General features: G+C 34.4%; 2 protein-coding genes and 1 non-coding gene across 6 annotated transcripts; all 3 read right to left on the bottom strand.

The window, feature by feature from the left end:
- Positions 1-1,293: 1,293 nt before the first annotated feature.
- LOC140842220 (small nucleolar RNA U3) lies at positions 1,294-1,504 on the bottom strand. Its single transcript, XR_012120351.1, has one exon. It is a non-coding gene; the product is annotated as a small nucleolar RNA U3 (small nucleolar RNA).
- Positions 1,505-5,058: 3,554 nt separating this feature from the next.
- On the bottom strand, positions 5,059-8,523 carry LOC140841082 (AT-hook motif nuclear-localized protein 2-like). The gene is made up of 5 exons (XM_073208267.1): positions 8,141-8,523; positions 6,982-7,049; positions 6,305-6,436; positions 5,895-6,056; positions 5,059-5,631 (listed from the first exon to the last, which is right to left on the bottom strand). The coding sequence occupies exons 1-5, from the start codon at positions 8,496-8,498 to the stop codon at positions 5,350-5,352; spliced, it is 1,002 nt and encodes a 333-aa protein (XP_073064368.1). The 5' UTR covers positions 8,499-8,523; the 3' UTR covers positions 5,059-5,349.
- Positions 8,524-9,937: 1,414 nt separating this feature from the next.
- On the bottom strand, positions 9,938-14,538 carry LOC140841081 (protein YLS7-like). 4 transcript variants are annotated; one of them, XM_073208263.1, is made up of 5 exons: positions 14,308-14,538; positions 13,371-14,149; positions 12,306-12,580; positions 11,032-11,787; positions 9,938-10,611 (listed from the first exon to the last, which is right to left on the bottom strand). In XM_073208263.1, exons 2-5 carry the CDS (start codon positions 13,972-13,974, stop codon positions 10,558-10,560), a joined length of 1,689 nt encoding a protein of 562 aa, XP_073064364.1. In that variant the 5' UTR covers positions 13,975-14,149; positions 14,308-14,538; the 3' UTR covers positions 9,938-10,557. The 4 variants fall into 4 exon arrangements, with proteins under 4 accessions (XP_073064364.1, XP_073064365.1, XP_073064367.1 ...); XM_073208264.1 differs by having other exon boundaries at positions 14,356-14,538; XM_073208266.1 differs by lacking the exon at positions 9,938-10,611 and adding an exon at positions 10,727-10,823 and having other exon boundaries at positions 14,308-14,537.
- Between the last annotated feature and the right edge of the window lie 209 nt (positions 14,539-14,747).

Here is a 14,747-nt window from a genome sequence, read left to right as displayed (position 1 = left end):
CACAAATTCTTAGAGTAACGTAACTACCAGCTGATGTTGAAATCCGTTCATATAGGTCTACAGGATTATGCTACTGTCCTAAAAAACGGTTCTTATGATATCTGACGGATGAGATGTTGTCGGTCAAAGTTTGGCAATGATGTTGAATTTTTTTAAGACGTGATTAAGGAGAGATATATGGATGGACAGAAAATAGTAAATTTATCATCTTCATCCATATATCTCTATATGTAATTTTAAACCGATAGCTCTCGGTTTAATTGTCGATAATCGATGCACATTCCTATGGTTTCGTCTTTTTTCTTTACAAACAATATTGGAGCTCACCAAAATGACATACTCGGTCTGATATAGCTTTTTCCTGTAAATTCTAAAGCTGTTCTTTGGGTTCTTTCAATTCGATCGGGCTATGCGAAACAGTTAAACCATTTGAAATACTTGCATAATTCAACTTTTCAAGATGTAGGTGCTGCGTAATTCTCAAAACGAATGTGGTCGCTGGTAATTTATTTTTCATGTTACTGAATTTATTTTGCTCCAGCACTCTCATGGTGCACCAATATGAAGATGCTGTGTGATTTCTGTTGGGGTAAATTATTCTTCGTGTTCCTGAATTTCTTCGAGTTTTCTGATGTTAAGAAGATTGATTCGGAATTATGTAAGGTATGCAGTGCGGCAGAAGCGAGCTGACACAAAGAAAGCTCTTAAAAATCCACTCTTCAATGGGAGTTGCTCAACATCAAAGCCTGATATATATTTTACATATGTTTCCCATGGTTGACGTCCAGTGTAGCATTTTCCATTCTCTTTACTATATTTATACACATTTATATGTTGTTTTTATACGTGTCCAGCAAAGCTCTGCTGTTTTTTAGGCAACTTGAAAAAAGTTATGGTGTAGATATTAGTTTGCTTTCTGTTCTACATAAAGCTTGTAGCTAAAGAGTCTATCTTTTTTCTACCTCTAATTCCCAGCCCAGACAAAGAAAATAACGGCAGGCACAAGTGCATTCTTTGCAAAGTTTTAGTGGTTTTCTTCTTACTTATAACCTTTTTATCCACGTTTTTGAAGAGTTCATGGTAGTAGTTGGAGCTTACTGGGAGACTCGTTGAGGCTACCCATGGGAGATGGGATTTGATCGGAGAGAAGCTTCAGAGTGGAGTAAGAGCACATACCAAGAAACATGGTTCCGAACAGCATGGATGCACACTTTAATCTCAACCCAATAACCCACATTTCCAAAAGTCCCAGATATCGAATTTCAAAATGGACGCAAACAAAAAAAATTTGGGAGTCTGTCAGACCAACCGCAAGACCATCTCAACCCATAGTCGGGTCAAGAGCGATCCTCTACGGATCCGCTGGCTTAGAACCATGGACATGTTAATCACGCTCTGATCTTGCAGTCATAGTTCATCCACCAGACTTGGTTTCCTGCCTCCTTAGAACTCTAGGACACAGATGTACGAGCCTATAGAACAGATCCTGTTCAAGTAAGGTCGTAGTCTGTAGTGGTTGCTAAGAGGAATATAACAAGCTTATTTCTTAATGGTTGGCCAATGTGGGATAATTTTCGTTTGTATAAGGTTGTTTGCGTCATTTTAAGTTCAGAGGGGAGATTGGTTGAAATATTAAACGGAGAAAGAACCCGCACGTAGGACCCCTTACAAATTTATTCATCATACTTTATTTAGGATTTAAAATTTGTTTTATCCAATCATATAAATTTTATTCTTCAAAATAATATTCTTTCGCCAACATATCCGCCTATAATAATGGTTTGGTGAATTTTTTATCTAATTAAATATAACTATAATTCAAAATTATCAGTAGGTATGATGTCATAAATCTTTATTCGAGAGACGGATCAACCTTACTCTTATTTACAATAAAAACAATATTTTTTCATTAATGACCCAAATAAAATATTCGTCTCACAAAATTAACCAGTCTCACAAAAATAACCCGTGAGACCGTCTCACATAAGTTTTTTGCAAAATCATACATAAAAATGTGATTCTTTATCTACTTTTTTTATATTTATATATAAACATGCCAATTAATAAAAAGTTTTCTTTCAATTATGTTAAACAAGATCACTATGAAAAAAATGCCTTCAATGATAGTTTTGGATGGTAGGATATGGTAAGCATAGGTCATGAGTTCAATCTCTCATTGTTTCATCCATCTCATTTTTGAGTTTGTCACACACGATTTGTGATATAGTTTATTTGATCAACGTAGTTTGTAGACTACTACGTTGACCCTTTGAATTTTCCTATAACACACCAAAATAGCAGCAACATGTTCCGAAGTATTAAAAAAAATCCCTATAAAATTTTAACTTTATTTGATCCCCCACCTTACATTTTAACACTAAATACTACCACATAATATTTTCACTTTGTCAATAATTTTAGTGGGCTAAAGAAATTAAGTCCATCTGTCAATTTCATCCTCAAAATGTAGTTAAATGTCTTGGAGACACGATGATAAATGCAGACAATATGTTTCTTAATTGCAATCAAAAGTTATTTATATGTCATTGGGATGTTTATATTCTTTGAGATATAATAATTATTTTCAGAAAATAATAATAGTTATGAGATATTTATTTGCAAGACTATATTTATACACAGTTTTATCCCTGTGGACATGAGGGTGAGTGTAATTTTCTAAAATAATGAGAGGAAAATTTTTGTTCAGAAATAACTCATGACTTGGTCGAGATCGAATCAAACTTGAACACCTTCTTGCGTCGAGCAAGAGCACTAAAAAATTGTTTGAGTCGAACTCAATGTGAAAAAATTTTGTTTATCAAAGCTCCGATTCAAGCTCGAGCTCAAATATTAAAAGTTTTTGTGAAGCAGTCGAGGAATCCAGTTTTTGTTCGTAGTCAAATACCTTGAATATAAGGCCTATTTCAGTTTAATGCACATTGGGCCGTTTTTCAAACTCAAATTTATGGGCTGGTCGGTATTGTGTAGGAAGTAATTTTGGGCTACCCATTGAGGCGGCCTTTATAATAAATGCTAAAATCCCACGATCCACGATTGGAATTATTGGAATAGAAATTGATTTTTATTTTTAATACAAAAAATGTAACACCACAATTGCCCTTAGTTTTTTTTTTTTCAAAAAAAAAAAAAAAACATACAAAAAACAAAAATGATTGTAAAAATTTCAAATCTATGATTTGGAATTTATACAAACTCATTGAGTAAATTTTATTTTTAAAACAATCGGAATTTTTTTTCTTTCGATCATCTATCCAAACACAACCAGACCTAAATGTTCTAATTTACCTCTATTCATAAATAGTATGTATTTGCCAAATTTGTTTAAACTAAGGTTCTAAAGTATCTCCTATTAGAATTCTACATCAAAACATTTTTTTGTATACATACCATTCACAACTTAAAGGGTTATTTATATTAAGAATGCATTCACATAAATGAGCAATCTAATTAATATTATCTGCAGAAATAAATTTTTTTGTTAAAAAAATCAAAGTTTGGATAACGTGGTTTCTGTCTCAAATATAAAATAAGTGAGTTGGGTTAATAATTTTTCGACATGTCAGTGTCTCGCGGTAACTCACCAGCCATATGTGTGTGTATATAGATATAATTTAATCTTTACAACCTTATCAATAATTATGAGTATATGATGTCAGTTTCTCACGTAATAATCACATATATGTGCTTAGAATTTGGTAACCACCAAATTATTCATGGTTGATGTCACTTTCTCACAATTTCCATAGTTTTTCCACTGTGTCGAAGGTCATGTCCTAAAATTATTCTATGAGACCGTATCACAAGAGTTGCACAAGTATGTTTCAAATAAATGTTCCGAACATGGCTTGGGCCCCATTTGCATTTAGCTAATGGAATTGACTGATTAGTCAATGGTTTGCTGACATGGAAACAGTCCACGTTTTAGAATTTTACTTGATTATCTCAGAGGACTCATCTTCAGAGAGAGCCGTCATATTTTCAAGATTATGTCCGAACAAATTTTAAGGAGTTCACTGGTTTAATGATTTTTATAGAGTCTAAAAATTTAAAAGTATTTAATTTAGATTTTTATATATTTAATATAATTTTTTGTAAATTTTTATTATTTAAATTTGATTTTAAAAAACTTTACAAAATTCTGACTTTTAAAAATTTTACAAAAGCTTACGAGTATGGCAAAAACTTGTGTGAGACGGTCTCACGAGTCGTATTTATGAGACGGATATCTTAGTTGAGTCATCCATGAAAAAGTATTACTTTTTATGCTAAGATTATTACTTTTTATTGTGAATATAGATAGAGTTGATTCGTCTCACAAATTAAGATTCGTGAGACAGTCTCACATGAGACCCATTCTACAAGTATTTAAAATGTTAATAAAGTTTTAATGACTCTATTAAAAATTTATCAACTATATATAAGAATAACTATAAAAAAAACTAAATATTTAAAATCTTATAAAATTACACTAATTGCAAAAAATTTAACATAAATAATTGTCATGTTTATTTTTTTATCAGATATATTGTCAAAAATAAAATTAATATATTGTTTATACAAAAATTTATTTAAAATAAATGAAATTATTTTAAGTTTGATTATTTATTAATATTGAAAATTATTGTTATGTATTTTTAAAAATTATTAATTAACTAAATAAAATTTTTGAATTGATTTGAATGATTAAAGTTTAATTGTAATAAATTTAGTAATGAATTATTTATTGTTTTTCGTAAATTAAATCGATAATTAAAAATATTTATATTGTCATATAAAAATATTTTAAATAAATAAAAGTTAATCTAATGAAATTTTTTAGATGTCTATCAACTCCACGTAAGTATTTTAATTTAAAAAAAAAAATCAGCAAATTCAAAACATAAGAGCAGACCTTCAGACCAAATCAATGGCCGAAATCTTTCCGGCCTTAAATAAAAAAGGAAGAGAAGAGTTCCGGTTGACTTGAAAGTCTCTGATTCTTGTCTTTCGAAGTTGATTGTCTGTTTGAAAATGTGATTTATTGAATCAAGCCAGCAGTAGATTTCAATTTCTGAACTACAAAACAACAGATCCCAGTTTCATACATATAAAATACAAGTTTTACACAACAGAAGAAAAACTCACAAGAAATGCAAGGCTACCAGAAGTCACTCCTAACCTACAGTATCCTCAACAAGAAACAGAATAACTTCTTGTTGACAAATCGTACTCGACTTTCTTCTGTAACAACGAGGAGTCCTCGCTTAGTAAACGGGTCAGAATAAGTGAGCCTGAGGCTTTCTACACCTAAGATAAAGATAGGCACATGGTATATGATCAGCAAGTTATTCAATGGCTTTGCTCTCCAGAATCTTCACCGGTTAGTGACAGATTATTGTCAATGTCGGTAATCTTGGAACCTGGAATGGAGTTCGAAGAAGCAAACTTGTAGTCCCCATGAAAGGAGATGGAAGTGGTCGGATTAGGCTTCGGTCCATTATAGGGTACGTCATATCTTTCTTCAGAGATAGGGTTACTGGAGGAGGGTCCGAATGTTATTGTGTGCTCGTATCTTGGTTTCTTGGGCTTCTGCTCCTGCTGGTGTCCGTGAAGAAAACTGCCAATCACAACCTGTTGCATTCAAAGGTTTAAAAAAAAGTATTTAAACCTAAAAAAATCCACAAGAACAGAATGTTTTCATGAATATTTCCTACGTAAATAACGACGTAGAGGGGCGGACAAGGAAGTTGTAATATCCCGTTTGTCACTGGAATTCAAATGGATTATTTGAAATCTATTTTACTTATATTTGAAATATTTGACGACCGATACTCATTCTTACCATCTACAAGGCAAAAAGTCACAAAAATTACATATGACAACAATTCTCAAACCTGAACAGAGCCTGCAGCCACTAGCATGCCAGCTAGACCGCCCCCCAGTACCCGGCCATCCGGCCCGGCCAGAGAGATGCTCATTCCACCAGATCTACTTTTTGTCAAACCATCATCATTCAGAATAAATGATCCCGTCAACGAAAGAATCTCAAAATTCCCCTGTACAATGAACATACATGTCGTTTAAAACTAAGGCATTGTTCTTCCAAAAAACAAAAACTGAGGCATTGTATCCTGTATAAGATTCTTGCTAGTGATGGATGAAATAATCATGTAGCCAAAAATTCATGTGAGGTAGGCGAAAGTAAAATTCAAAAAACTCGGAACGTGAGGCGAAATCATATTTCTATGTCTAAATTTCACAATTTACATGAATGAAAGATCAATTACATAAGACCAACCAATACCTCACAGGTCAAAGTACCGCCAGAAGAATTAGGTTGCCGCAGTGTAACATTTGAGATAGCGCCATTTGCAGCAAGAATGCAAATGGCTCTAGATCCTTGCTGAGAAAAGGATAGTATCTTCATACTAACATCCTGATAAAAAAAGAATAAATATAGCAAAAAATAAAATGGGCAGTGAGACCCCAATCCGACGAATGTTCATTTAAGCATCCAATATAGCTCATTTTCGACTCTTCGAAACACATGTATGCACGAGTGAATTGCCATAAGTCATCTTATCTAAGTTGGACGATTTACTAAAAGCCAAGCTCAGAGTAATCAACAATAGCAATGCATGAATTGATATCTACACCTCTTTAGAATGACGGTGTCTTAGCTCTTCCATGATTAAAATAAGTCATAGTTGGAATGATAGTTTTTCAAATACCATAGTACATATAATCAGAGAAGATCTTGTTAAAGTTAACAATGCCATTATTAAGTTGGAACATATGCTTGGAAATTACTATTACAACCTAGATTCAAATTATGAGACAATGACTGCTTTTTATTCCTATCAAATTTTAAGAATTTCTATAGGACTTAATGATTAAAATAAAGAAATTTTATAAAACCAATCACTATTAAAAGAAAATATGAACCAGAAAGAATAACAAAGTTCTTCAGATGACAAGTACCTCGCCGGCGTTAACGGTGATCACATGGGGTGTAAAACTTCCACCTGCAGAATAACCCATCGTCCCCCCTACAACATAAAAACAAATCAAGGTATTAAATCATTCAATAAAAACAATCTAATTAGCAAGTAACTAAAGAAAATTATTATTTCCATATCCACGAGTACAAATAATATTCACATACTATGGCTAGCATAAGTTACAAGATCAGAAATCACTGAAACTATTTTCATCAGTTCCACACCAACCACACAAACAAAATGCACGATCGGTGTAATGGGAGTCCACAAATTTTGTTCCCTATCCCTTTTGGATCTCGCAATCCATTTACAAAGTCATGGTATTCAGTTAGTTGTGAATTCTATGATAAAACATCGAAAAAACATGGACAAAACAACTTTCTGAGTCTGACTTTTGTAGAAGATAATTTCTGTGCTAAGTACTACTTTTCAGCTCTATCGTTATCTAATTTGCATGTTTAGAAACATAAAGAGGAACAAATGCTAATACATAAACTGAGGTCAGGACCCACGCCGAGAGAGGTGCTTTAATGTTGATAATTCTGCATGTTACCAGGTTAATAATGTCTTTATCAGAAGTCCAAGTCCACCTGTATCATGGTTCAGATCCACATATTTTTCGACCATTTACTTAATTCGTACATTACCACTTATGAACGATTGCACACAATTATACAGTAAAAAAGAGAGATGCTTATTCTGTCACATCAGCCAAAAGACAGCATTATAAACAAAATTGATTCTCAACAATTATCAGCGTATATAAATTTCCACATTCTAAACGTGACACTTATTTCGTGCTATATTTATAAACTTGACCCCATGACACAGAACAAAATAGCAAAGAGAAGCACTAAGAAAAAAGAAGATAAGTAGATCTAGATTCTCCACACTCGTGGCCAACAGATTTACCACTTGGTTTCCAAATTTTATGCATATTTTTCTCCCACAAGATTTCCAATTTCACCCCCATCAAATATTACTAAAACGTCCCTTTTCTCTCTATCTCCTCTCAACAAAATCTTGGGTCCACCTTTGACATACAACAAAGATAATAACAGCACGATCTCAGAACAAACAAATTTCATATTTTTCTTCACAAACCAAACGAATATAATATCAACATAGAAAATGGGTACCTGGACTTTCGAGTTTCAACTTTTTTTTCTTCTTGAAGGAGTCAACCCTTCCACCCAAACTCTGATTCCACGCTGAATAGTCACCAGTCAGCGGAATTGAAGCCGATATAGGCATAGGTGACAGTGCCACAATAGAACCATCTGGCGCATACTTTCTTGGCCTTCCCCTCTTCTTCTTCATCACCTCCACGGCCGCCTGTGCCGCCACACTTGCTGGCGGCACTTCCGACGCCGGCGGAGCAGTGGATCCCCCTAATTGGCTCGAATTTTCCACTACTGGCTCCACCCTGAAGCTCTGAGGAGCTTCGTCACCTCTCACTGCAACTCCAGAGCCCATGAATCCTTCTTTCTCCTCCATTAATACCCTAAACTATAACAGACACCTACAAAATCCTTAAAACTCGGAAGATTCTTAGAACAAACCTCACTAATTATGAGAAAGATCGTATCTTTTTCACCTCAAGCACGCAGGACTAACTGAGAAAACCACCTTTCAACAAAATTTACACCAAAGTAGAAATTTTAAGAACAGAAGGTAAAAACTTGAATTACCCAGGAAATCTCGCAAAAAACACAGTTCAAGAACTCGGAAAAACTTGAAATCCAAGATTCAGGCTTAAAAATTCCAAGATCATCCCAGTACAAGAGAGCTCAACTGCAGGAAAATGCGGGCTAAAATTTGAAAATTAATATTATTTTTAAAATTTCTGCCATTACAGAGCAAGATCAGAACTGTATCCGAGAAAAAGAAAAAAAATCAAAAATTTTGGTTGGTGTCCGAATTTTTTAGATGTAAAATTAGGGTTTTGCAAGAAAAAGCTGATAATAATAACGAAAAATAAGTAAAGTTGGAGATATTAGAAATTTAAATAATTATGAATCAATTAAATAATAGAAAAATTAATTAGGTAAGTGGCAATATTTAAATTCAAAATTCAAATTATTAATTGTGGTTAACAAAATGGTTTCAAATCCGTCTTGGAAATTTCATAAATGGGATTTAAAAATCTGCAAAGTTAATCGATTCTAAATATTAAAGAATATAAAATTTCCATAAATTATTTATTTATTTGGAAAAAAGGCAATTTACTTATTTAAAGCTGTAAAGCAATTGTGACTTGTATTTCAATATTTTCAAGCTTTGACCAGTTCTTTGTCTTTTAGGTCAATAAAGTTGACAAATTTGAAAAGATTCATCTTGCAAGGATCGATTCATTAGAGAAAACCAGATGTGAAACCAAAGCCCAAAAAACTAAATGACAACTTTATATCTTTAAAAAATAAAAATACAAATCAAATTGATTTATAAAATATTACAAATTATATATACCTTGTGTGCACATGTTAAGTTTTATATATACTTAGTGCACCGATACACAGTACACGTAACGTATAATGATTTTTTATGATTCATTTGATTTATATTTAAATAATGATCAAAATATAATTATAAAAAATAATAAGAAACTACATTACCATTTTGTAGGTGTCCATTAAAATTTTCACATTATATATATATATATATATATATATATATATATATATATATATATATATATATCATGACATCAAAATTTAGTTACTCAAGTACCTCAAACTTAATAATACAGCATAGATATAAAACATTTCAATATTTTTTAATAAATTAGAGGTGAGGGTGTTTACAACGAGATATCGAACCCGAGATCTCCCCAGCCATAGGATGCCACCTGGAAATAGTGAGAAGTTTGATGTGACTAGAAAATAATCACAAGCCTCTTAATTTAATTATCAAAATTTGCCACACAAAAATTAATGGTGGATTCCACTTAATAAATTCCCAAATTTTGTAACTAATCGAGTTTGAACTCGAGAGCTTAGAGTGTAGACATGTGGATTGAAATGGACATATTCTACTCAAATTTAATTGAGGGGCGGTAGAGAATAGAATACCACTATACTGCATATGAGATAGTAAGCTAGCTAAGAAAGGGGAAGAGGTTCTTTGAGCAAATGCAGCACGAGCAACCCACCTCATACAATACCAAAGCAGCCATCCAAGATCCAATGCAGTGTACATCACGGTGGCTTTTCTCGAAAGCGTATCGTTTCAAGAAGTTTATCCCTGTCATAGCTTGTCTACCAATGATGTTTGTTCATGTTGTCTTGGTGCATGTTTTCCGTTTTCTTTCACCCGGCCGTTTATCTCCTTGCCGGTCAAGAATAGCTTCCTGTATTACACACCTTCAAAACATTTTCTAACCAAAACAGATCAATTTCAACAGAGCAGATGATTCACGCCCGTTACAAGTACGGACATAACAAGGTAACAAAGTGATTGATTATATGGAGACACCATCCTCCAATATAAATGTTATGGAAGTTAGTACAGGGATATACCTGGACCTGTGATAAGCTTTCAAGAAAGTTGCTGTGATTTACCTTGCATTGGATTTTTGATGACTACTTTGGTTAGGGATACTCTCTGTAACCTGTAAAAGTCTGGCCACCAAATTAGCCACTTTTTGCGTGAGAATATGAAAAAAAATTAATATCATACATCCTTCTATACCACACATAGGGACTGCTATCAGATAAACAAAGAGGTTGAAAATTAGTGGGTGCTAATGGCTGTTGATTACATTAGAACAAAAAATAAAGCTGACCTGTTGGCGCTTTTACAGTAATATTTTCAGTACAGTAGCTACAAGAGTAAATTACAAAGATTTTGCATCAGCGATAGCCTATAAAACTTGTGATATCTTTCTTTCGCACGGTATTCTATGGAGTGGAAACAAAAAAAAAGAATTCTAACAAAAGAACAAGAATACATTCAAGCTCACAACAAAACCAAACAACTCTCGGGACAATTATTTCTATATGTCCTGGAATTCTCTTATATTTTCAAGTACCAGTTCATTCCATGTATCAACTGGACCCGGCATGCACCAGTGCAAGCAATCCTGTGGTGGAGGCCTACCATCTGGTCCTCTCTGAGTGATCTTATTTGGGTCTGGGCTTCGATATGGACCAGGATGCCCATCATGGCGATATGAAAAGGCATCTGTGATATCCATCAGTTTCATTTTTGATTTGTTGGTCTTTTTCTTCATCGCACGGTTAAAACCTGCCACCTGTTTCTCGTGCATGACATCAGTAAAGTGATTTTCAACTAATTCACCTTCCAAGATGGGCCGTTCTTTCCCAGTGCATGATCCTCCAGTATTCCATTCTCCACCCTCATAATGATCGGGTGAAAATGTTCGAACAAGTGTAAGACCAGTGTAATTTGGATGAGTGCCTATGGCAGTAAGAATCGTTTCGACTGAAATTCCAAAAGCTTCAACATTATCGATCTTCTTTTGTCTGGAACTATCAGGCCACCATAGTTGTCCACCAACAATCTCATTGTTCAAAACATAAACCGACTGCTTGGCAAACCAGTGGCCAGAGGAGAGAACGACCACATCAAAACCTGAGATATACTCCATGAAGACCTCATCTGGTAAGTCAAGGTGGAGCTTAACGACACCATGAGGGGCAAAGTCAAATGGTTCAGGTGTTTGATGGACAAGCCAGGAAGACCATATGCGAACAATCATTGTAGCCGTAGATCTAAAATAGTACCGTTGCATTTTTCGGTTGCCTCTGTTTTTGGGAACCTCAACCTGAAAGAGTGCAAATGACAGATTTACAAATTGTAGAGTATTATCTGCTATGCAAAAAATTCCCACATCTTCATTGTTCCGTGATGCTCATGCGAATAGACTACATCAACGAAGATATTTTGTTTCTAGATTATTTTACATTATTGAACTAAAAGAATTCTATGAACAGCAATAGCCTATAGGTCAGCCAATGCAATTTGTAATCAAAGTGGCACAAATGGGGTTTGATGAGGTCGTATGTTCGCCTCCAACACAGTTACATACAGTATACCCCAGTTTTTGGTAGCAACTGGTTTTCAAGTTGTAGAGTTCCTTCAAAATACATCTGGGTGATTAATAGAGAGGGAAACACGGTAAAAAAGTTAAAAAAACTCCTTCAAGAGTCCACAATCCACATACAACAGGAAAAAGAAAAGAAGTTTCCCCACGCTGAACCATTAATTGCTAAAAAACAGTGAATAAATAATGGAAAGAAGGGGATAAGTAGACAAAATTAAACAAGAAATCCTTCTTCTAACCTGCCACAAGATGCATAGCATTGATTCCATTTGATTTCTTGCAACTGAGTCACCAATAAAAGCTAGCGTTTTCCCTCTCATTAACTCCAAGAACATCTTCGCATCAAACCTAGGAAGGTCACACTTGGAAGGTTTCCATATCCAATTCTCGTATTCTTTATCTGGCCTCCCATTTCCCTGACAATTCTGCATCTGAGTAATTATGGGACATGAGTTATTTGTGTACAATGGTCCAGTAGGGTCATAAACCCATTTGCCATGGTAAAGATCACAACCTGAACATGAAAAAGACAAACTCATCGTCAAGAATATTAACCCACGTGATATAATCTACACAATAACGATAGTTGTTTTTTGACTTCAACCCCAAGTATATCATTGTCTTGGGAGAATATAATGCAGGAAAATAACATTGCAAATGCCAACACATAATGCAATTCAGCAATTGCATATTAGTCAACTGGAAATTCATTAATGTGGTCGTAAAAGTCATTCCAATGATATATTCTTAAAAACAGAGAAAACAGATTCCAGTAGTTGGAATGAAAACTTGATTACATTCAAGCCAAGTCAAAGGCACAGAAGGTCACAATCAGTCAGCAACACCCAAAAAAATTCAGAAGAAAAATACCATTGGGCTTATGTGTGAACAGTGAAATACTAGTCAGGAATGAATATTTAAATATTTACAATGACTACTTCATCACGAATAGAATGTATTCATTATATTCATTCCGTGTGTTGCAGAACTGAATTTCTTTAAATAATATTTGTTAGCTATGTACGAATAAAAACAACAAAAAGAAAACCTGCAAAACCAAGGGATGTAATTCGCCCCATGCTAAATAAATCTGCAATCGCTGGACAGACAAACTTTATGTCCATCTTAGCATGGGGTTATGCTAGCAGGTTAAAAATGATAACAGATCAGAAACCACAATAAATATCACGAAGGGGCACATGGCAATTACACAAACTCCGACAAAAGCAATGTATCAAATGAGAGAGAGCGCGGGTAGTGGAAAAGGACGGTCAGCTTCAATTCAGAAGACAACAAGATTATACCTGAACGAACACCATCAGCTTTCAAGTTGGTGGTAGCAGCAGAAGGCTCCAAACTCTTCTGCAGTCCAGTTTGCGTAAAATTGTTAGAGACTGGTGATTCTTTTCGAGCAGCAGTAGCTGAAGAAGGTGGAGTTATCAAGCTGTCTTCTTCGTAGCTAACTTCATAATATGGATGCACGTTCTTCGAATTTTTGGATCCCACCTGTACTGAACCTGACAAGTCTTTTTTATCTAGTGATTCGAGAGCATGATTTTTTTCAATCACAGTTCTACTATCATTACCTCCACCTTTTTCTGAAGGCATACTATTCCCACGCAAAGAAACACCTCCATTTCCGTAGCCACCCAAAACAGATGAACTCGATCCCTGTGTATCTTCAGGAGAACCATCGCTGTAATTGGAATTAGAAACCAAACCACCGGAGGAATGCGAACGAACCTCTATGGATCTATCAACAGCATAGAAATACCCACGAACTGTTGACCCTATTGGTTGTTGGACCAAGACGGTGGAGGCAAGAACTAAGAACACAGAAAGGCCTCCCACTAAACCAACAATAGATAAAAAGGTCCTCGGATAGGCAGGTTTAGCCACTTCTGTCATGGAATTCTATTCAAAACTACACAAATCAGATTTCAACACACAACCAGATTCTTATTCTTCAGAAACTACCTCAATCTGCTAACTTGCTTTCAGATACAGACATCGATCACACAGTAATCAATCAGTAAAATCTCTAGATCATTATCCCCCATAACTCCTCCATTTCGACCAAAAGCTGCAGATTAAACAAAAAGCATTGAACAAGAAACAAGATCGCGTAAAATCAGAAATGCCATAAACAAACACACAAAACGCAGAAAACCAATATTTGGTTAAATCACACAATAACATGATCCGAAATCCACTTCATTCCCTTAGAAAAAAAAATGTTACCTCAACTGCGAAAATAAGCTCCATTCTCCACAAAAATCAAATGCCAACCTCAAATTCCACTAATTTCCATGCAATTGATGGTGATTTGAAACGTTCGGGACGAAAATTGATGTATTTTCCAGTGGCCGATGGGATCTGAAGAAAATACAGCAGCAATAATATATATTTATTGATGATTAATGTGGTACTTTCTCCCACCACCTTAGAGCCATGATTAAATTATATCCAAAAAATAATAATAAATCCATAATTAAAAATTTTAAAAAAAAGATTTCTAACACAATATTCTTCCGCGTCACAGAATCGGACAGGAGATTAAAGTTAAATTAGTTCCTAATCTATTCATTAGATTCTCTAAACCTGAAATTTGATGATTACAGTTCAGAAGATTAGATATAATATTTTCTGTAATGGAAACTCGACATGTTCTATGTATGGAT

This window comes from Primulina eburnea, chromosome 9, assembly GCF_022965805.1.
Source record: "Primulina eburnea isolate SZY01 chromosome 9, ASM2296580v1, whole genome shotgun sequence".
Lineage (NCBI taxonomy): Eukaryota > Viridiplantae > Streptophyta > Magnoliopsida > Lamiales > Gesneriaceae > Primulina > Primulina eburnea.
The sequence above is the reverse complement of the archived record's forward strand: the minus strand, read 5'-3'. Positions and strand labels throughout refer to the sequence as shown.

Bases quoted from the DNA above. Each gene is read 5' to 3' on its own strand.
- LOC140841082 (XM_073208267.1), bottom strand. From the start codon at position 8,498: ATGGAGGAGAAAGAAGGATTCATGGGCTCTGGAGTTGCAGTGAGAGGT. The intron at 6,437-6,981 runs GTACTTGTCATC...TTTTTTTATCAG, and splicing joins TCACCGTTAACGCCGGCGAG to GATGTTAGTATGAAGATACT. The intron at 5,632-5,894 runs GTTTGAGAATTG...TGAATGCAACAG, and splicing joins TGGCTGCAGGCTCTGTTCAG to GTTGTGATTGGCAGTTTTCT.
- LOC140841081 (XM_073208263.1), bottom strand. From the start codon at position 13,974: ATGACAGAAGTGGCTAAACCTGCCTATCCGAGGACCTTTTTATCTATT. The intron at 12,581-13,370 runs GTATAATCTTGT...TTTCATGTTCAG, and splicing joins AGCTGATGGTGTTCGTTCAG to GTTGTGATCTTTACCATGGC. The intron at 10,612-11,031 runs GTACTTGAAAAT...AGACTTTTACAG, and splicing joins TTGATACATGGAATGAACTG to GTTACAGAGAGTATCCCTAA.